The sequence below is a fragment of the Ricinus communis genome, chromosome 6, assembly GCF_019578655.1.
Source record: "Ricinus communis isolate WT05 ecotype wild-type chromosome 6, ASM1957865v1, whole genome shotgun sequence".
Lineage (NCBI taxonomy): Eukaryota > Viridiplantae > Streptophyta > Magnoliopsida > Malpighiales > Euphorbiaceae > Ricinus > Ricinus communis.
The window spans coordinates 29,652,526-29,674,823 of record NC_063261.1 but is presented as its reverse complement, the minus strand read 5'-3'; the positions used below and the strand labels follow the sequence as shown (position 1 = coordinate 29,674,823).

The 22,298-nt window shown below is 32.2% G+C and overlaps 1 protein-coding gene across 2 annotated transcripts; it reads right to left on the bottom strand.

Moving 5' to 3' along the window:
- Positions 1 to 8,781: 8,781 nt before the first annotated feature.
- On the bottom strand, positions 8,782 to 20,948 carry LOC8285662 (probable sodium/metabolite cotransporter BASS4, chloroplastic). 2 transcript variants are annotated; one of them, XM_002524950.4, is made up of 14 exons: positions 20,648 to 20,943; positions 20,467 to 20,548; positions 20,274 to 20,381; positions 20,122 to 20,189; positions 18,990 to 19,068; positions 17,445 to 17,503; positions 17,268 to 17,336; positions 15,648 to 15,761; positions 13,258 to 13,279; positions 12,362 to 12,429; positions 10,423 to 10,508; positions 9,420 to 9,549; positions 9,132 to 9,233; positions 8,782 to 9,052 (listed from the first exon to the last, which is right to left on the bottom strand). In XM_002524950.4, the coding sequence occupies exons 1-14, from the start codon at positions 20,813 to 20,815 to the stop codon at positions 8,936 to 8,938; spliced, it is 1,272 nt and encodes a 423-aa protein (XP_002524996.1). In that variant the 5' UTR covers positions 20,816 to 20,943; the 3' UTR covers positions 8,782 to 8,935. The 2 variants fall into 2 exon arrangements, with proteins under 2 accessions (XP_002524996.1, XP_048231819.1); XM_048375862.1 differs by lacking the exons at positions 8,782 to 9,052; positions 9,132 to 9,233; positions 9,420 to 9,549 and adding exons at positions 13,826 to 13,980; positions 15,000 to 15,043 and having other exon boundaries at positions 10,370 to 10,508; positions 20,648 to 20,948.
- Between the last annotated feature and the right edge of the window lie 1,350 nt (positions 20,949 to 22,298).

The following is a 22,298-nucleotide window of genomic DNA, read 5'->3' as shown; positions in this document are numbered from 1 at the left end:
TACGTCCTCCGATCGTCCATCCTCCGGGATCTAGCCGGAAAAACCCAAAACGCTGGCTGCCACCATTTTCTCTCTCCACCGGATCTTCCGTCTCCCGGCCACCACAGCGCGCCAAAAGCTCTCGCCGAGAGGAGCCGATCGCCACCGACTCGAACAACGCAAAGGCCGCGCTTGCGCCCCCTTTTATTGCCGCGCCCGCGCCGCCCGCGACCCTGATCTCTCTCTCTTCCCTCTCTCTCCCGATTTACTTTCTCTCTCCCCGATTTTCTTTCCTTTCAATATCGAGTATTAGGCCCCTGAACTTTTCCTTATTACAACTTGGTCCATCAACTTTCTTAATTACTTACAATTTCATCCCGCAGAATTCCAATTTGACCCCCAAACTTCTTTTTAGCCTTTCAATTAAGCCCCTAACTATTTAATTTGGGCCAAATCCGAATTATTGAAAATACACAATTACAAAAATACCCCCACGACATATATTTATTTCACGAAAATACCAAACTCACAAATTTCCATTAAACCCTCACAAAAATAAAATTATACTTTTAATCCTTATTCCAAAATAAATTTCCAATTTAAAATTTAATACTACTAATCAATTATAATACCAATTTTCCCAAAATTCTTTTATAAAAACATCCTTTATAATTTCTACCATAATTTTCCAATATATAATTTTACTTATATAAATATGCATTTGGGAAAAATTTTGAATAACCAAAATATAATCATTTCTCAAATAATTTACTTGAATAATTTCTTAAAATTTCAAACTAATTGGGTATAGAAAATAACTCATTTATTTGATTAATATTAAATTTTTCATTAAATCATTTCAAATTAAACCCAATAATAATGAAGCTAAAATTAACTTAAATAAAAACTCATTATTAAATATATAAAAATTCCGGGTGTTATACCAGCAGTTGTTACTTTGAAAGGAGTAATTAAATTGATGAAAGGAGTTTCCAAGATAACTGTTTGTTATAAATCCTTTGTAAGAATAAAAATATTTTTTAAAGCAATATTATTATTTAGAATTGCAGCTTCAGTTTTACCCGCAATCCTAATCTTTGAACTATTGGCTGAAGTAAGCCTTTCTTTTATTTCTTGATGATACCTTTTAGGAACCAGCTCATAATTGATACAGTTGAGGTCTGCTCCTGTATCAAATAAAGCGATAGTTTCTATTTGAAAATCACCAGGGAAAATGAGTTTTATTTGAATCAAATATTTTCTTAAAGTAATTTCTTTTAAAACGTTAATGAAGTTTTCTGGAAAATTTTCAGAAACCTCAAGATTTTGAAAATCATTTTCTTCTTCAGAATCAGAATCACTATTCTGTTTGAGAATCAAGCTTTGGAGTAAAACAGAATCATTTTGTTGTTTTTCTTTCAAATCTTTGAGCTCTGTTTTGATGGCTTTGATTTCTTTCTGAAGTTCTTGAATGGTAGGAAGAGGGTTTTTTAGCTTTTTCCCTTTATCCAAGATCATAGTAAAATCATAAGTGTTCTTACTAGAAGAGGGGACAAGGGTTTCAGTTTTTAAGATTTCTTTCAAAACTTGTTTTTGGATTTGGGGGTCATTAATATGCTTGACAATTTCAAGAAGAGCTTCTTATTGCCTAGTGAGCATATTAATATTTTTTGAAATATCTTCAGAATCTGATTCAGAATCATCGGATGAGGTTTTGATTTCATCAATTTGAAACTATGAATTCGCCAATTATGAGTTGGGCGCTTTAACCATTCAACCATGGATGCTTAGCTGGAATCCTCGTACATGGTAAATAACCAAATTCCAGTTGAAATGAAATCTTTAGGATAAACCAATGCAATTTAGGAGGAATCAATGAAAGGACATCAATTCAAATCCTGGATTTTCGGATTGAAAGAGATCAAGAACTCTCACTATTTCTTAGATTCATGGACCCAATTCAATTCCATGGGATCTTTTATTCACATTTTTTATAAAACTCTTGGACTCCCGAATTTGGAGTATCTTACTTTCACACAATTCACAGGCTTCAACAAGCAATCGATATTTCACGATCAATGGTATAGTACTGTTTATAGTAGTGGCCCTTATATATCATATTAACAATCGAAAGATGGTCAAAAGAAAAAACCTCTATTTGACAGGGCTTCTTCCTATACCCATGAATTCCATTGGACCTAGAAATGATACATTGGAAGAATCTTTTTGGTCTTCTAATATCAATAGGTTGATTATTTCGCTCTTATATCTTCCAAAAGAAAAAAAGATCTCTGAGAGCTCTTTCCTGGATCCGAAAGAGAGTACTTGGGTTCTTCCAATAACTAAAAAGTGTATCATGTCTGAATCTAACTGGGGTTCGCGGTGGTGGAGGTACTAGATTAGAATAAAAAGGGATTCTAGTTGTAAGATATCTAATGAAGTCGTTGCTAGAGTTGAGATCTCATTCAAAGAAAAAAATATCAAATATCTAGAGTTTCTTTTTGTATATTATATGATGATCTGATCCGCAAGGACTATGATTGGGAATTGTTTGATCGTCTTTCTCCGAGGAAGGGGCGGAAAATAATCCACTTGAATTCGAGACAACTATTCGAAATCTTTATGAAAGACTGGATTTTGTTATCTCATGTTTGCTTTTTGTGAAAAAAATATCAATTAAAGTGGAGGATTTCTTCAAACAACAAGGAACTCAGTCAACTATTCAATCAAATAATATTGAGCATGTTTCCTATCTCTTCTTAAGAAAGAAGTGGGCTATTTCTTTGCAAAATTATGCTCAATTTGATATGTGGCAATTCCGCCAAGATCTCTTCGTTAGTTGGGGGAATAATTCGCACGAATCAGATTTTTTGAGGCGGGGTTACCTTAGGCAATCAATCCGCTTTCAAGCTTGTATCAATAGATCTTTTTCCATCTGGTAGGAGTGCTGAGGTAATTTATCTAGTGCGAAAACTAGTTCCTGCTAGCCAATTTATTGGGTTTGTGTAATACCTTTTTTCTTTTTAAGGTAGAGGCAGTCTCAAGTACTTTACCATCTTTGGCTGGCTCTAATGTTGAACCAGTAAGTATCCCTTTTTTGAATCTTTTATTACAGCCATTCCTAATCTCTTCTCCTTCTCGACAGTTTGACATCTAGTGGTAAAGTGCGCATATCTAGTTAGAAAATTTAGTTGATGGCTACCTTGCGATGTTGGTCCATGCGAACCGAGCTAGTTAAAAGAAAGTTATCTGAGTAATGCCCTCCTAACCCCAGTCCAGCAGTGCTTGTCTCTTTTCTTTCTCCCGTTTGAACTATTAGACAGTGGGCTAGTGCAAATAGGATTGACAGAAAGATAATAATAAAACATAGGATTTCCAGCAATTTACTTTCCTTTCTTCGCCTTGCCAATTAAAGTTAAGGTTAAGCGAATGAGCAAACAAGTCAAGTGGGCAAGCTGTTCTAGAATCAGCAGCAGTGCTTAGGCCTTATCTCATGTCTAATAGCAATTCCTGGCTTTATCAAACTAGTCACTTCATTCCAGCCTTTCCACCTGTCCCTTTTTCAGTAGTAAAAAAGTATTCCCCATAAGCCCATATGTATTTCCTTAGAAGGGCTAATCCCCCCTTCATGCCTTCCGCTTTCGAGGGAGTTCGAGCAAGTGAGTTTGAAAGAAGTATTTTCACATCAATTCCTTTTAGTGGTCTTCTCAATAGTAGCAAGTAGGAATAGGAGATTTTAGTGCGAGCGAGTAAGATAACAAACCTTTTTCTTTGAAAGCCGAAATAAAGCCAATTGTTAGAGTTGTAGATTTATTTTCTGTCAGTTAATTTAGTTCCCTGCCAGCCTAGGAGTTATGTTTTGTTACATTCTGTTCAATTGCTTCTCCTAGCCCCAGGGCTATCAACTCCTCCTACAGCAAGAATAAGCACTACTACTGCGGATGAAAACAAGAACTCAATAGCTCACTGAAGCAATTTTTACAAGATGAGGTTATCAAAGAAGAAAGCTTCTAGGTCTAGAAGGCAAGAAAAGACTGGCTAAAATTGGGAGATAACAACATAACATTTTTTTCATGTTAAGAAAATTCAAAGGAGATCGGGAAATAGAATCTGGGGCCTAGAGGATGAAAATGAAACTTGGCGCTCTGATCCTATGGTCATTTCTGAGGTGGCTATTTCATACTTTCAATGCTTGTTTAAAACTTCTCAACTAGGTAACTTTAAGTCTATTACAGAAGGCTTAGTCCTAAGGGTCACGATATATATAATTATTATTATAACTAAGGGTGTTACACTAAGAGTAACAAATGATATGAATAAAGAGTTAATCAAGGATGTCTTGATAAAGGAGGTTAAAGAGGCAGTTTTTTCTATGACACTTGATAAAGCACCTAGGTGGGATGGTTTTACAACAGGCTTCTTTTAGTAATATTGGGAACAACTTCAAACCTCAATTTTCAAAGATGTGGTGGATTCTTTCAGAAAGGGTAAGCTCCTCAGAAGTGCAAACCATACTATAATATCCTTAATTCCCAAAGTAAAGAGCCGTACAAATATGAATCAATTGAGGTTTATTAGTTTTTGTACTATTATCGATAAAATCATATCTAGAATCTTAATGAGAAGGCTTCAGTCTTGCATGCCTCTTATTAATAGTGATACTCAAAATGCCTTCATCAAACGATGATTGATTGCAGATAAAATCTTAGTGAGTCATAAAATTATGCATCATCTCAATCTAGAGTTGGTCAGGGTAAAAAATGAGAGAAGGTCCACTGGTCCTTATAGAAGAACCCATGCCAAAGTTAATCCCATGATGGGATAGGTTTTAAAGATTTATATGTTTTCAATATGGCCCTCCTAGCTAAATAGTTATGGTGCATCTTGTCTAACCTTAGGTCTTTCCTTACTAAAGTATTGAAAGGTAAATATTTCTGATATGGATCGGTGAAGCTTGAAGATGTTGATTTGGATGGGCTTGATGAAGAGGGCAACAAGAAAAAATCAAGAAAGAATCCTTTAAGTTTGCTACAAGGTCCAATTACAAGGTCGAGGGCCAAAAAGCTTTAAGGGTCCTTAAATGGCTATATGCAAGAGTGGGCTAACAATGAAAGTCCAATAGAATTCAGCCCAAATGAAAATCATAAATAATGGGTTTTGTTTAATATTTTTAAAGTCCAAGTTTATAAAGGTAGAATTCTCTAAATTTGGTTAGTTGTTAGAATTCTCTAAATTTGTAAGGAAACTCATATTAGATCATATTAGTTAAGTAACAATTCTATTTCTTTTAGGACTTTAGATATGTCTTTAAAACATGTCAAATTCATATGTTATTTTCAAATTATGATTAATTAAATTTTATACTTTCTTTCAAGTCGAGTTACTTGTATCTTGTGTTCTTGTTTTGAATGCAAAACTTACTTATCAAGTAATTGATCTATACTTGTGGTGTACTTGAAATTAGATTCTAAGGGATTTAGTTTTCATTAGGCTCTAATTCTCGATCATCTTACAATCTAATAAGATAATTCTAGATTTTAATTTTAAGTTGTTCATTGGATTTTCAAGTTAGTGATTCACGAGTTCATAAGAATTAGAGTTTGAATTAGAGTTTGTGGGTTCTATTCTTGGAGATTCTTTAACAATTTCCCTACTTCTGATGTTCTTAATGTCTATATAAAACCAAATGTTTCATGGGCTTGGAGGAGTATCCTTGCAGCCAAAGATATTATTCTCAAAGGGGCTAGATTGCAGGTCAAGAATGAGAGATCAATGGTTGTCAGCACGGATCCTTGGATTCCTAATGCTGCCCCTTTTAAATCAGTCTTGAATAATGGTTGGAATGGTCAAGATTATTTTTAGACTTCATCAATCAAGATTATAAGCTCTGGAATGTCACTAAAATAAGAGCTACCTTTATCAAATCTCAAGCGGATTCCATTCTTAGGATTCCTCTATCATCTATTGATCTGCCGATGAGTTTATTTGGAGTCTCCCCAAGTCAGGTTCTTATATAGTTAAAAAAGGGTACCAAGTGTTGCTCTCTCTTAATGCACAAATTTCCCTTTCTTCGCCTTCAGATCATATCCATTCGGATGCTTCTATTCTTTGGAAACATCTCTGGAAGTTAAAACTCCCAAATAAGCTAAAGGTTTTTATCTGGAAACTCCAATTAGGTATTCTTTCCGTTGGAACCCTCATGGTTGCTAGACTAAACAAGCCTTTCGGATGTCCAAGATGTGACTCTAATGAATCCCTAAAGCATGTCTTTCTTGATCATCAGTTTGCAAGTTATGTGTAGAGGTCTTCTCTATTAGATCTCAACCCCAACGATCTGAGAGGCTCTACCTTTAAGGATTATTGGTCCTCTATTTATAAAAACTTGTCCTCATTGGATATCACTAGGAAGAGTTTTCTTATAGTTATTTTTATAATGTGGGGTCTCTAGAATAGTTGAAATGATTTGGTTTTCAATAGTAAGCTTTAGACTCTTCAGGAAGTTACCAGAAAGCTCTTAGTGATTCCCATGAATTTGATGTCTTATATAATTATCCTCTTACCTACTCCATGTTGGATCTCAGGTCAAATTTTAGACCCCTAGACTTCGGTCAGATGACGTCAAAATAAATATTGACGCTGCTTTAGATACCAAGAATAATAGGGAGAGCTTTGGTCTGCTAGCGTCCACAATTAGCCAGACTTCCTTTGCTTCTTACAGTTCTCGCATTTATTTGTTGTGTTCTCCTTTCCTTATGGAAGCTATGGCGTTAAAATGTGTTTTCCAATGGGCTACTCGGAAGAATTGGAAAAAAGTGATCTCTGAAGGGGATGCTCTTACTGTCATTCAAACAATAAATGGAGTGTGCTCTCCCCCAACTGAGACTGCAGCAATTTTTGTGGATATAGCCAACTTAATCTCTTTCTTTGATAATAACTTTTTTTTGTTTTCTTGTAGGACCTTTAATTTGGAAGCACATTCGATTACTCGTCATGTCCTGACCTTGGGCTAAAATCCTCATTAATATATCCTTATTGCCTTGCGTTAAAAAAAGAAGAAGATATTATTAACTTTTTACCCTGTATTAACTTTTACTAAAGTATCTTTATTAGATATTTTAGAAATCAACCATCTATATTAATTTTATTAGACTTATTGATTTATTTATTATCACTATATAACTTGTAATCATTTAGATTCAAATAAAAAATCAAATTTTACATTAGATATTCAAAGATGTAGTCTTTTGAACTTATAATTTCAAAGTAAGAAAGTTGAAATTTAATTGTTAAGTGATGATATTTATTTAATAAATGAAAAATATATTTTACCATTAGTTATTCAACTAACAACTAAAAGAAAAGTAAACTATCAAATAAAAACAAATGAGAAAAAGAAAAAAAAATCAATCTTTTTGAGACAAAGAGAATATTATTATTTAGTTGATGAGTTACGATTTAAGATTTTAAATTATGAATTAAAATAAAAAAAATAAGATTTTTTATTATGAAAGGAAGTTGTATTTAATTAAGACGTTTAAAATTTTTTTTTAAAATAAATTACTTTTAAAGGATGATTGAATTTTCAATGACTTTTATAGAATTCGTGATTTTATTAATGATTTTCGTAGATTTTACGTAGATATATTTTTATAGATATTGATAGACTTTTTATTAATTTTTATAGACTATTATTTAATTATTTAAAAATAAATTTAATTATTTTTTAAATTATTTTCTTCACTTTTTTAAATTTACTTTAACCATTATTCCATATAATGTTATATGTTAACTCCATACACAAGTAACGAACTTTATTTTATTATTGTATTAAATTCAATTATTTTTAAATTTTTTATCTCACAATATGAACACTATTTTTTTAAAAGAATAATTCTTCTTAAAAAAATTATCATATTACTATTTATCTCCAATTAAACCACCAAATTCATATCATATTTATTATATTGTATTTATTACTTATTTGATAAATACTTAATCAATAATAATTACGCTTACTAATTATTTAATAAATATTAAACTAACAATTACACTTACCGATAGAAAAAAATTATCCAAATAATCTTTCTAATAAAACTTAAAAGTCTATATATACTAGAATTGTTTACTTAAAACAATTCATTAAATGTTTCATTTAAAATTTATATTTTTTATGAGAGCCCTTTTAAAATTAAATTAAAATTTTTTAATAATTTTTTATATGTGAATGTAAAAAATATATATATTATTAGTAAATAATTTTTAATTTCTAAAATTTCATCTAATTTCTTATATCTTTTACAACGATGAATATAGTAAAGAAAATAAAGACGATAATACAAAAAACTTCTAAAAAAAATAAAAAAATAAATTTAAAAAAAATCTATTGAAATCTTAAAGAAAAATATAAAAAAAAATCTTAAAAATTTTTATTTATAATAATACATAAAAAATCATTAAAACATATAAAAATTATATCTATAAAAATCAATAACTTTTGAATACTAACTTACTTTTAAAAATAAATTTTATAAAAATTATAATTAAATACTTGTGAATTTTATAAACTTTTTAAAATCTTTAACTTTAAAAATTTATATTAAATACCCAACGACTTATATAAAATTTTTCAAAATTATTATTAATACACCTGACTTTTAAATTCAGTCAAAATCTGTTAATTGAATACACCGTGTGCAAGTGAATAAGAAATTGCGCATTGCATTTCATGCCATCTTGTCCCTCCCAAAAGAAGGTTAAATAAGCCAAAATGGAGAGCTTTTAGTGCTAAAATGATCCAAAAAGTGAAAAGGGATGATTTGGCCATTTATGCTGCATAAGAATGTAAGGTGTCAGTTGACAGAATCAAGATGAAGAGCGACAAATGTACAGAAGAAGAGTAGCTTCCAGTGCATTTCTTTTTTAATCTACATCTTAAAAGACAATAACTTCAAATTCATTAAAAGGCTTCCTTATGTCTAGCAATTATGGTCCTATTACTCAGGCTGCCTTCCCCATTTTCTGATGCAGTATCCTTTCTGAGCCAGAAATTGACAAGAAACGAGTCCATGATGATCTACAGAATTTATATATATATTTTATGTTAGATCATTGCAGAGGGCAAACAAAAGAATATAATCATGGATATAAAGAACCTGATTCAGATGCGCAGCAACACAAGGAAGGACCAGCAAGCCAGATTCACCAAAAGCACCACCAAGCTGCTCCACTACCGCTGCCAGTACTGGAAGAGTTTTCTGCACATGATGTGGATACACCGTCCTCAACAATCAATTCAATCCAAAAGATTTTCTATAATTGGATGCTGGTAAGAACTTGTATCCACTGTTGTAATTAGAAATTTGAACATTTTCTACGGGTGGAAAACATGTACATATTGGGATTGTAAACTGTATTGTGAAAAGGGTATGGCGATATTTCACCTGGCTTGTAACAAGGACAAAAGCATCAGCATTTTCTTTCTTGGCAAAAACTGACCAGTTGCCCCCGGATACAGTTGCAAGGCCTTGTATAGCAAGAGCATTAAAAGAAAATAGGATGATATGTAGAAATCTGCACTCCATGGAGATTTTCCTTGCATTAGTTGATGCTAGTGTATTGCAAAAAATCCATTTAGCAAAAAAACACATAAAGAAGGCACCATAGATATATATTCTCGATCAATGATTTAGACATGAGATCCATCTAATAGCTGACAGGAGCTTGTAAATTGAATTTGGAAATTCAAAAAAATTTAAATCCTCTCCTGCCCCTCTTCTCGCTCAAACTCCACAATATTCCCTGCCTCTTTTACCTCACAATAACAGTGCCGCTAGTGTAACAAAAGGCTGTTGCCAGTTCACATTCACCAAGTCAGATGTTGGGACTGGTATTTACGGATGGGTCCTAACCTCAAAATTTTTGATAGTCAAATCCATGCGCTTGCAATTGTCAGTTAGAAACTTCTACAATGACATCATATGTTGGCCCCCAATGCCCAGGTCTCCAATATAATGTGCATTTCAACCAATGCAAGCTGGACCAGAGATTGAACCACCATAATCGCCAATTCCTGGTTCAAGCTCTAAAGCTAGTCAGAAAATGGCTATGGAGCATACTGGACAGCTAGCTGGTTCCCAGTTCAACCATTACTACTGGTCTGTCCAAGCAGTTATCAAAACACTGAAGTCAAAATGGCTGCCGAAATTCCATCATAATTTCCAACCACCCTAAAGGTTCCCAAAAGGATAATGGGTTTGAACTTCTCAAAATTCAACACAAAGGACCAGGTATTGGAGCAACTGAGCTACTGGCACAATGACTAGATGGACTTATTCTCACAGCAAATTGATGGTACTATTCAGAATTGACCTAAGGAAAAAAATACTAGAACCTTTGAGACTAATGACACACAAGTATGAAGAAGTTAAGAACTGGAAAACATACACTCCCATCCCAACAGCTACAAGGAAAACTTCAGGCTTAACCATCAAGAGCAGTGACCTCGACCTGCTTACTTGGATCCATGGAACCTGATCAAACATAGCAGCTTTGTAATTCAATTTGGCATCTTTTTACAAGAAAAACAAGAAGGAAAGATGATTTTTCCAAGCTAACACGTAATTACCACTTAGATTCACTTCAACAATATTAAGTAAGAAAAAGATCAATAGTCTAAGTGAAATATTGAAACTCAAGTTTTATCCGGTGCAAAATTAAGAAAAGAATAGCAGAGAGTAGTATTTTGTCTAATATTATATATTTTTTGGCAAACAAAGAACTTATCAGATAGCAGAAGGAAGAGAGCAATCATGGATAACTCATCCTCATGAAAAAAATGTACATGGTCAGTAAATCTCTCTAATAAGGTAGAATGTTCATTATTAATGTAGCGACCTTGAGGCCAGGAAAATATCTTATTGGCATGATAAAACACTGTTGAGGATCATAATAAAAAATCAGTGCAGTAAGAATGACAAAACTCTGGACAAAGGATACCACCTCAGCGATGTATATATTTCTTAGTCAGTCTGAGAATTTCTTATATTGTTCAAAACTAAAGTTAGTTATATGACTAAATTTAAAAGATTTCTTATATACCTAGTAAATGAAGCAAAAATAGGGCTTATTGTCCTACCTAACAGTTAGAAAAAGCCATTTCCAGAGATTCAAAAATACTCAAATTCATGCTCATTGTTAAAATATATACTTGCTAATCTGGAAATTAATTCTTTCTCAAGTATTAGCTCCTTCATAATTTTGTTCCTCAACCATTGCACAGAAAGTCTAAGCAGGAGGCAAGTCAGATACATTGATAAAAGTCCACAAGCGTCCACTGAAAAATGCAAAATGATGCTGAAAGCTATCCCGCAATTAGGTCACCATGGGCAACAGGTTATTTAATTCCTTAAGCCTTTCAACTGAGAGAAGAGGACAAGGGCTAACAGGAGTCGGTAAATATAATTGATTAAATATTTTTATGAACCTTTAAGAATCTATGTTTCTTTCTTACTCTGCCTTGAAAAAATAGGAAAAAAGAAGAAATAAATTCCGTGTACTTCCTCTTAAAACCCGTGTAACCTGTCAAAATTTCCTTGCATAAATGGGCATAACATGAAAGACAATTGATGAATTCTTCCAAATTTGGACATGGAAGCTTGGTAATGCAACATTCTTACTCCACAAACATGAATTGTGTTTTATATACAGCTTCCCATTTCAACCATATGATGTAAGATTTTAGAGAAAGTCCGTATCATGCTTAGAGGGACTGCTATAGCATTTATTTTCAATCAAAAGATTTTGAGTGAAGCTAAGGAATTCCAAGATCTATCTGATGTAAATTGAATGTCTAAACTTAGTAAACAACTGAAGTCGTTTTACAGGATCACTGGCCAATTGAAACATGTACAGGATTAAGCACTGGTAGTAAGTTTATTATGGAGGCACCAAAACACACCAAGGCATTTACAAAATCTGCATGGTCAACCCAAATCCAAAGGGCTTTAGAAATATAATCTGTAGATAACTTGTTAAGCAATTATTTAGAAACAGCATCTACATGTTGTACTGGTCAGTGATCACCATTTGCAATACTTTATGGTTGAGACCAAATTTAAGGAAAAACCATATTCTAAAACAGGTAATAAATTAAGACAGCAGATATCTTTTCTGGTAGCTAAATTTCTGAATCTTGAAGTTAAATAAACCTTCAGCCCAAACATTCTAAAACCTCAAGCTAGTTATTATGTCTGCCATTCATTTAGCATATGTCTAGTAGAGACTATTTCACGTAACCATAAAAAAGACATTGCCGAAGAAAGACATCTGATTAAATAGATATTATAGAATTCAAAAAGCAATTCAATTAAGGCGTGAAACTTACTAAACTGAGGCAAATTGCGCTCATCTTTGAGAAAAGCTTACGATTTTGATCAACAAAGTTTTCCAGACCTGGATTGCACAGTTTAATCAGAATAAATACAATATCTTTAAAAGTTGTTTTCAACAGTCAATATTTCCAGTAACTGTTCTACTAACAGCAAGCATTTTATGAAAAAGAATACTGAACAATGGGACAATCCTTCCGGGTACAGCTTTGGAGGATAATTACTAAAAAGTGGACATTTCTGTATCCTGTTTTCCCTCCCTATACAGGTGCAACTTTAAGACAAATTTCCTATCCTTCCTTTTTGTTTTCTTTTTAATTTTTCCTGCTCTTTCTTTCTTCTTTTTGTTTTTCTTTTTTGGAATAACAAAAATTTTGAGAAAGAAAAGAGGATAGCGACTATAATAGAGGATTAATGAAATCCTCCTCTAAAAAGAAAAGAAAACAAAACTAAATTCTCAATAAGGAATACTCTGCAGTAAATCTCAATAGAAGCAAGAGCCACCCTCTAAAAAATCCCAAAAGCAAACACCTATATTGACACCACAAGGTAGAATTTTACCTATTCCACGATAACTGCAAAGGTAAATACTTTTATAAAAGAAATTATAGCATTATTCCTTAACCAAACATATTAAGTCCCTCATCACTATGACCACAGCATATGCCATAATCTTTGTGCCCCTTTTGCTTTCCAAATCTTCTAAACCAAAAGAAATAGAATAATAAAAAACCCAATAGACCTGCATTGCTCTTTAAAAGCACAAATTAATTTGCTCCTGTAACGGAGCTTCTTCTGTTCATAAGCAAATGCTGAGAACCACATGTTTGATTTATTAAATGCATAAAGACCAAAAAGTTTAATGAAAGAATAGAAACAGTGAAACACTCACCTTTGGAGGATTCTCGAAAAACCTGCAGATGTAAAGCCATGAATTATTACAAGATATGATAAAAGCACCAGAGGTGATGATAATATATATCATGCATGTATTGGAAATGCATGAGAATGGTCTCAAATATGACAGAGTAACGTTGAGGGTTGCTCAGCAATTACTGATAAGAAAGAGTTCAGTATTAAATCCCCACGCTTTCGAATAATGCTCTATTGGAAAATGATTTTTAAAATTTATGACAAAACAGACCATCTCTAAGATGGATTAGTAGTGCTAAGAGGGGTGCTCAAGGCCTGGCTGCAATCACCACCTAAATTGAGTGGCATAATCCCTTACAAACCAAAATTCATAGCTCATAATATGAAAGTTCATTTGGGTAGATATTTTATTGAAACAAAGAGTTGGTTCAGTTGCAGAATGCAATATCTAGAATCCATGAAAAAGGCCCCAAGCCCCAACTGACATTTCCATTTTAGATACTTTATATGCCTTATGAATCTTCATCATTGCTATTTCAAGATTATCATTTTGCTCTACCAGTGTTCTACACCAAATTATTGCTCACCAAATTCTACTCCTTCCAGATATCGTTCCATTGCTGGAATGATAAGAGTGAGTGGATGACTTCCAGTAAAAATGGAGGTGATGGCTCTAAAGAGGAAAGGCAAGTGAAGCTCACTCATTTCTTCCTTGTGTGCCTCCAGATTATGGTACTTGCACCTATTACAGATAGTTTTTCATTAGTGCCAGATCTGAGAATTAGTTATGGCGTTATTCAACTAAAAATCAAAGGATAACAAGGGCTCATTCAAGAGAGGACTCTTCGATCTCTTGGTAAGGGCTTGTTAGAGAAAACCATTCAATCTCTTGGTAAAGGCTAGTTACAGAGAACCATTCAACCTCTTGGTAAGGGGGCTTTAAGAATATATTGTTGGAGAATCTCCCTCCCTGTGGACCCAGATGAAAATATATTGTTGGAGAAACATATGTAAAAAAAGGGGCTTTCAGGGACAGAATATGTTCTTTACTACTTGCTGGTTTAGGATGCTTAAAATTTGGTAGTCTTTCTGAGAGTATTTTTTTAAAATTACAGGTTTTATTAATTCCACTTTATCTAAATGATTCCATTTTGTACCCAGGTGGCACCACCTTGGTGCCTTTGCTTTTTCTTCTTTTTCTTTTTACTCGTGAATAAAAGTACAAATGATTAGACTATTTTTTGGTACATGCTTCACAAGTAAATCAAATAAGGAATTCAATCTTGTCACTTTGCTTTTATAAGCATTTCTATAGCAGGCTGCCAATATAGATATGAGGTGCATGCAGGAAAATTTTCCACAAGATACTCTACCAATGAAAAACCAAATTTGCAAATTCAAGTTAAAAAAAGGGGAGGGAGAAATGCCTTATACTGTAATGAATAGTATCAACTTTGGAAGACAACTGGAGAAGGACAAGATTCTTTATCCCTGCATCACAGTTATGAGGCAAGAGAAAGCATGAAAGTCAGGTTTGGAGAGGATCTTAGGTAGTAAGTCTCTTAATCATGTGGCGGAGATAAAAAGTCTATAGTAGTGCGGGTTATGTCTCTGTCATAGAGCGAACCTAAGCTTGCAATCCAATTTTCATTAGGAAATTGCATAAGGAAGATGGCCTCCCTCGATCCCCTCTTTTTCAGTATATTCTGTTTGTACTTGACAGTAGATATTAAGGTTGAAATTGCCTTAACAAAAAATCACCTATTAAATGTTTCTCCAGGAGATTGTCTGAACTGCTTTTTTACCTACTTAAGAATTTCAAAGAATAAACCAAATCAAAATCTACCTTATGTACAATTTTTAATTGCTTATAATGAGATGTTCAAGATGTTTTTCCAAGAGCAATGGCAAAGAACCCAAAATCTTTTGCATGAAACTCAAAGAGGTAAGACAGGGAATTTCATTAGAAAGACGTCCAGAAGACAAGCTTAATTGGAGGTGGCAGAGTAGCTCGACAAAGCATGAGGTTTGAAGGATGTTTCATCGTGTCTTTTAGGAGATCTTGTATTCATGTGAATATCTTCTTGAAGATCTAGAGGAGTTGGCAAACAGGCAGAAACATAGCAAAATGATATTGTTTCATTATGTGCTTTTCTTGTTAATAATAAGTAACAAATTTACCATTTAGGGGTTGCATAAAGTAGGTTCTACACCAGTAAATGATAATTTACTAAATATTCGCAATTTAATTGTTTCTATGATAATCAATGTAGCAAGTCTCTTAAGGTTGCTATAGAATGCACTTTTCACATTTACTTCAAGAGACATTTCTATAAATGAAATAAATCTGTTGAACCACATATCACAAAATTTCTTGTAGCAGGCCCCACAAAATAGTCAGAATATTACCTTTCCCAGGATAAGAGGGACTAAAAGTGTAAGAACAAGACTTCTCAATAATTGCTTAGTTGGAACAGATACACCAACGCCAGCACCTATGAATCTGGAGATAGAAAAAGGAATCTGAAAAGCGACAAAACAAAATTTGACTTTAGCAAGACAAAATGAAGGCAATGTATTGGGTATAAAAACAAACTGATATCAAACATATAAATTTAATAGATGTATCCATGAGAGATTAGATTTTAGAGGCATGGAGAGGAAGGGTACATGGAAACCAATTTGCCTATGGAGTAACAAAACTTTATTTGCAGATTACAACTTTCAAACCTTGTGGAAAATTAAATGATAGCAAGATTCTAACCCTCCTCAAGATTACCACTCCAATGTAATGATTTGAGAACATTCTTGCATAGACAGAATTTTAATGTACCTCTAATACATTATTATACTAGTATGCCACTGATGGAAGGCTCGGATCATTTAGAGCCAAAAACTAGTTGGAGTGATACAGTAGAAACTATAGTTAACCCGCTTGCTTTCCTTGATTTTGCTACATTTCACTAAACGGTTGAACAGAGTTAATTAATTAATTGGATTAAACCTATAATCTCTAGGTCAAAACTCATAGTGGAGCAACCTTACTATTCAACTAATTTCATTACGAAATCCAAAAAAATATAAAAAATCCCAAAACATTTCTCCCTAATCAAAATATGCAAGACATAGAAGTAAAGCATTGTGATGATTACAAAGACAATAAAAGGAAAAAGCTATCTATAAAAATGAATACATACAACGCATACAAGTCTTCCCAAAAAGCAACTAAGAAAACCATTGCTTATATATAATTAATGTAAAAGATAGTGGAACATACTCACTAGTTCCTACATCCTACCAATTTTCCACAAGGCATAGTGCCATACCTACTTCTAAACAGCTAATGTGAACACGAATTTGGTTTAAGAAATACAACCATTATAGATTAGCTACCATCATGGTTTTGAAAAGCCAAGTTTCCAAGATTTGAAACATACTATACATAGATCATGGACTGAAATTATGAATGGAATTCAAGAAGGTATTACCAAAACAACTGATAGCCCAAATTCATTGAGCAAGAAGTATGAGATGTGGTAAAAAGAGGAATTCGGAAAAAAAAAAATATAAACGAATATAAGAATACTGAAAGGCAAATCTAATCCTAAAATGCGTAAAGCACGAGAACAATTCCCAATTGTAGCAGATGTATGATCAGTTTCCAATTAGCTTTGTCCCGGTATCTTCATTGAAAAGACACCATATCTCAAACATCAAGGTTCACACAGACCAACATATAGTTTTACATTACCATTTTACTATACAATCTGCCATTACTTTTAAGCTTACAAAACTCAGGGACTCAATTTAGTGGTCAAAGTGCCAAAGCAACTAAATTAACTCCTCATAGAGCAAAAAATAAATCAACCTCTCATGCGTAATTATGCTTACAACTGCCAGTGAAAATGTAGATCCTAGAGCCACAAAATAAAAACTGAAAGGCAAATATTGCAAAAGCTGCAACTCATTTGAATTTGAAGAGCTAAAGTTTAACAGATACCAAGCGTGGCTCTTTTCCATATAACTTACAATCAAAATTCCTAAAAGATTTGATATCACTGTCATTGCTAGAGCAAGTGCAGAATTTCCTCCAGCAAGCTGCATATTTGAGAATGAAAGCTACTACTCAGCACAAAAAGGAAATAAATATAAATATAAATATAAAAAATAAAAGAGGGTCGGGGTGTAAAAAAGCAACTAGTGGACCTGAGTTAGTGCCACTCCACTAGATAAGGTAGTAGGCATGCAGCAAAATAAAGCCAACCCTGCAGGAAACATAGATAAAGTTTAACAGTTTGCTATAAAGCCAAAAGGTAACTAATTGCTTTTTGACATGATGCAACATTCCAAGAAGCAAAACAAAGGCATTATAATTAACATCTGAAAAGCTGAAGTTTAAATTTCAACTCATGCACATATATATGCGCCTGCACAACGAAACAAGAAAGCAAATACACAATTGTATATTCACACAAAGGCATGTCTCTATCTGGGTCAGCAACATGTTATAAGACCATTGAACTTTTAAAACTAATGAACACAGACTGAAACTTTGGCATCAAAGATGCGAAATGTCATCTCAAACACCAGATGAAGCAATCCAGAAATTGAATAGGCAAAAACTCTTTTGCATCACCATCTCAAATTTAAAAAGCCTGATAGGTGATTATATCCACAGGTGATTAAAGGATCAGAACCATTTTACTTGTAAATATAATGGAGGATGCTGGAAGCAACTATCAAAGATGACTACTTAAAGTGCCCAAGCCTTAATTAGGCATATTTCCAATGATAAGAACCTTTGAGCCTGTCTGTTGTCATTTCTGTTTTCTGTTTTTGTTTCTCAAGTTCAAAATACTTATTTATGGAAAACAAGCTAAGAAAACTAGATAAAACATTTTCATTTTTATTTTCGAGTTGTGAAAACTTGTTTTTATGTCTTCAGAAATAAAATATAAAGAATAAATTTTCCATGATATATTTTGTTTTCGAAATTGAACAAGAACCAAAACCAAACACCGGGAAGGGCTCGTGCAGCTGCAGCAGGATTTGAAAAAGGAATTGATCATGATTTTGAACCCATTCTTTCCATGACTCCTCTTAACTAAAAAATTGATATAAACAGACTGTTGTCAGCACAAATAGATCTAAGTAGTTAACAAGGAGTCTCAATTTTATGTCTTTTTAAAGTTAAAACTGATAGCCCAATTAAGCAAGTAAACTTAAAAAATTTCAAAACATAATTTCTTAAGCATGGTGGATGCCATTATGATTTTGTGGACTTAATCTATTGTTGTGACGATAAATTTTATTTATTATTATCGACTAGCACCATACCAGCCATCTTTGGTTGAGATGAAAAACTGGCAGCTTGTATCAAGTAGGCAACCTCTTTGTGACTCTTGAGGCAAAAGGAATACTGATAAATCCAGTTAAAGAATTTAGAAAAGCTAGTCTACAGACACTATAAAACCCAATATTTATGCAAACATCATATAGTTAGGGTTTTTAAACACTCTAAAGATAAGAGTCATGGAATCCATTTGCTTCAATTATAAATGAGTCGTTCGTTCAATGTTGTTTATAAATCTTTAATGCTGAATGTAACACTACCCAAATTGTCTTTTAATGAACATTGCCAAGTTAATTTCAAGAAATAAATTCATGAAAACCAAATCCTAATAACCAAGAAAATGGAAATTACACATGCATGTGTGCACAAGCACCACAAACAGAGTCCAACTCCCAAACCTGTTACAAATTCCTGAGGCTGGAGCTGAATTTGCAAAATAATCCTTGAAAAGTACGGTGTTATAAATAGAATGGAGCACTGCATTAGAAGAGGATCATCAGATCAACAATCTATGCTACCATCAATATAACAACACTCTGAGTGATTGCCATGAATTGTAGAATGTCTGGAACAATACTTCCAAAGCAATTGATAGCCATGAATTGCAAAATGATTAGAGTTGACAGATGAATGAAAGACACAAGAAACATGCCCTCTTTCTGTTGTAATGGTTCAATAGCTAGTTCTTAGTCTAAAAATCCCACCATTTCCTAGTTAAACCATTCATTCTTAGTTGAGGATAAGTCACATATCACAACTTTTATATTTTAAATATATTTTCGTGCATCTTCTGTTTCTCTCGGGAACTTCATTATGTCAAGTGCTCTTTGTAAACTTTTAGAAACATAAATCTTCCATTGTGCATTTTTAATATGACTTTTGTGATTACTTTTGTTCATGGTGTAATGGGCTCATAAATGCACACTTTCATGCAGTGGTGTTTTTTCCATTTCAAGTTCAGAATAATTCCTAATATTTAAGCTTTAGCCTAGAGTTAAAGTTTTCCTATAAAACAAGTTTTGGTTTTGTTCTATAATTTTGTTATAGTAATGCAACACTAAAGCCACAGTAACTGAAAGAAAATAAATAAATAAAGAAGAATAATTTTCAATTTTAGTTCGGATACCTCAAAAATATTTTAATGGGTTAAGAGAACATAAATTGGGTTGCATTCCTCATCACCTCATTACTTTCCCTGACACAGACTAGCAACAGGAATATTTTTTGGACGTCTGTAAATATTTTGTGTACTTAAACATATGTTTAAAATCTAACCTTCAAAAAGTAGTATTTAGACATGAAACTTATTTCAGAACTAACTTCAACATTTCCCTACTATTCAAAATTAATTGTTTTCTCTTAGCTTCAGTACTAATAGCAATTGAAACATCAAAAAAGCAATGTATCTGTCAACCTGAAATAAAATATACGGAAGCCAATATATATTACTTGGAAGGAAAAAAGGGGTATATAAAATAGAGGCTGAACCTACAACATGAATAATGGCACAAAGAAATTCAAGTGTCATACAAGCCCAAAAACTCCCACGAGCCAAGCTTCTAAAGCAGCACCAATTTCCCCATTTCGCAATGTTAAACCTGTATTACAACAGGACATAAAAGTTATTTATATTGCAATGGTTAATTATTGCATAGAAAACATGTTGATTTTCATTTTCTGACCTGAGATGAAAAATATTCCAAATGTGCTAACTTTTGAGAGATAACATTTATCAGCAAGACAACCAAGACTAGGGTTTGCAAGTCCTACTACTACTCCACCAATAAGAGCTGCAAATATATAACATTACAAAATCACAAATCAAAAATTGAATTTCTAAACAAAAGACTTCTAGAAATTTATAAAAACCATTACCCATTGGAAGAAAATTATTCTCCACAAAACTAAACAATGGTTGACTCCAAACATTGGCCAAACCGGAAACTTTACTATCTCCCTGCAATAAACATAAATTACGAGATTGAAACTTTACAACGTAAACAAAAATAAAATTTATATATTAGAAGTAAAAAATTAGGGAAATTGAAGAGTCAACCTGATCAGGTTGTTGGCAAGCTTTGATTTTGATGGGACTTGGAACGCAACGGGTACGTTTCAAAGAGTAAGGATTGCAAATTGACCGGAAATTAGGGTGACGTTGTTGAATCGACGGCGGTTGAAGTGATCGGGGTGAGAGAATTAAGGATTGAACGATTCCCGCCATTTAGTAATTGAGAGCAGAAAAATAGTTTGTTTTCTTTTCTAAAATGTGGTCGACAAAAACAAGAACAGGAATACTGACTACAATTTACAAGCTTTGTTTTTTCTGGTATTCACGTTTTAACCGGTTCATTTATCATATCCTAGCATATATAAAAATGGAAAGACAGAAATTCATAAAAAGATTTTATGATTAATATCGTTTTGATTGATTCATTTAATCTTTTATTAATTTAATTATTTTTTTATTTATATGAGTTATGAGAATACAATAATTATTTGATTTAGTATTACTTAAAAAAATATATATTTATTTTGTTTTATTAAATTTTTTATAACTAATAATAATAAATTTAACATATTATTTTTATAGCTATAAATAATTTTTTATATTATAAGAAAATATTAATTTAATAAAAATATTTCACACTAATAATATAATTTTATTTTGATAAAATATAACTTAGTAAACACATTTTAATATAAATTATTTTTTTATTTTTTACTAAAAATAATTTAAATTTTATTTAGATTTAGATATTTAATTATTAATATTATGAAAAGTATAATTCAATAAAAATTTAATATTTTACTTTTCAATAATTTTTAAAGCATGAAAAAGTATTATTTTATAAAAAATTTATATTTAAATCACGTCAATTATATTAAATTCTTTTTAATAACCTAATAATAAAGCCATTACATTGAAAATTGTGCATATTATGTATAACTTATATTATACACTGATAAAAACATATTAATCAATAAAACTCTTATAAGCAATGTTATTGATTTTGTTCCGTTCTGATCAAAATGGTCGAAATATCTCATTTTATTAAGAAAACGGAACAAAACACATTTTGTTCCATATCGGCTAAAATCTCGATCATCTCGTATCAGAACGATCGAGATTAGACCGAAATGGTCATTCCAGTAGAGATTAATTAGATGGACCGAAATTAAGCAACTTTATAAAGAAATTATATCATTTAATTGACTTAAGTAGTTTGGTAATATTTAACCCTAACTTAATAAAATGTATTTTCTTTCTATCAACAAAAACAAATTGAAACCTAAAATTTTAAAACTAAAAATTTAAACCCCACATATTATTTTTTTTATCTTTATCTATTACGTCATTTTATGCACTACAGTTTAAGCATGTATATTTTTCACTAATTTTTTAAAGAACTTTTTATGATTTAATCTATATTAATTAGTAATAACAACTCAAGACTTATATAATTTGATTTTTATACTTTAGTTAGTTGTGTTATAGAAAGAGATTTATTTATTCTAATTCTATAACCATGAAAAGTTGAGTATTTGTTTGCTTGTTGCTTGCTAATATGTTATTTAATTAGATTATAGGTAATGATTTTATAATGTTGTATTTTGATGATTTATAATTAAACTACATACATATATAATTCGGAGTAGTCTAAAACGGGACATCGAAATACTCGAATACTAAAATATTTTGTTTC

Coding starts and splice junctions, on each gene's coding strand:
- LOC8285662 (XM_002524950.4), bottom strand. CDS start 20,815: ATGGCGGGAATCGTTCAATCCTTAATTCTCTCACCCCGATCACTTCAA. Junction 19,069..20,121: donor TCGTGGGAGTTTTTGGGCTT/GTATGACACTTG, acceptor CTTCTAATGCAG/TGCTCCATTCTATTTATAAC. Junction 10,509..12,361: donor GCGCAATTTGCCTCAGTTTA/GTAAGTTTCACG, acceptor ATGTTTGATCAG/GTTCCATGGATCCAAGTAAG.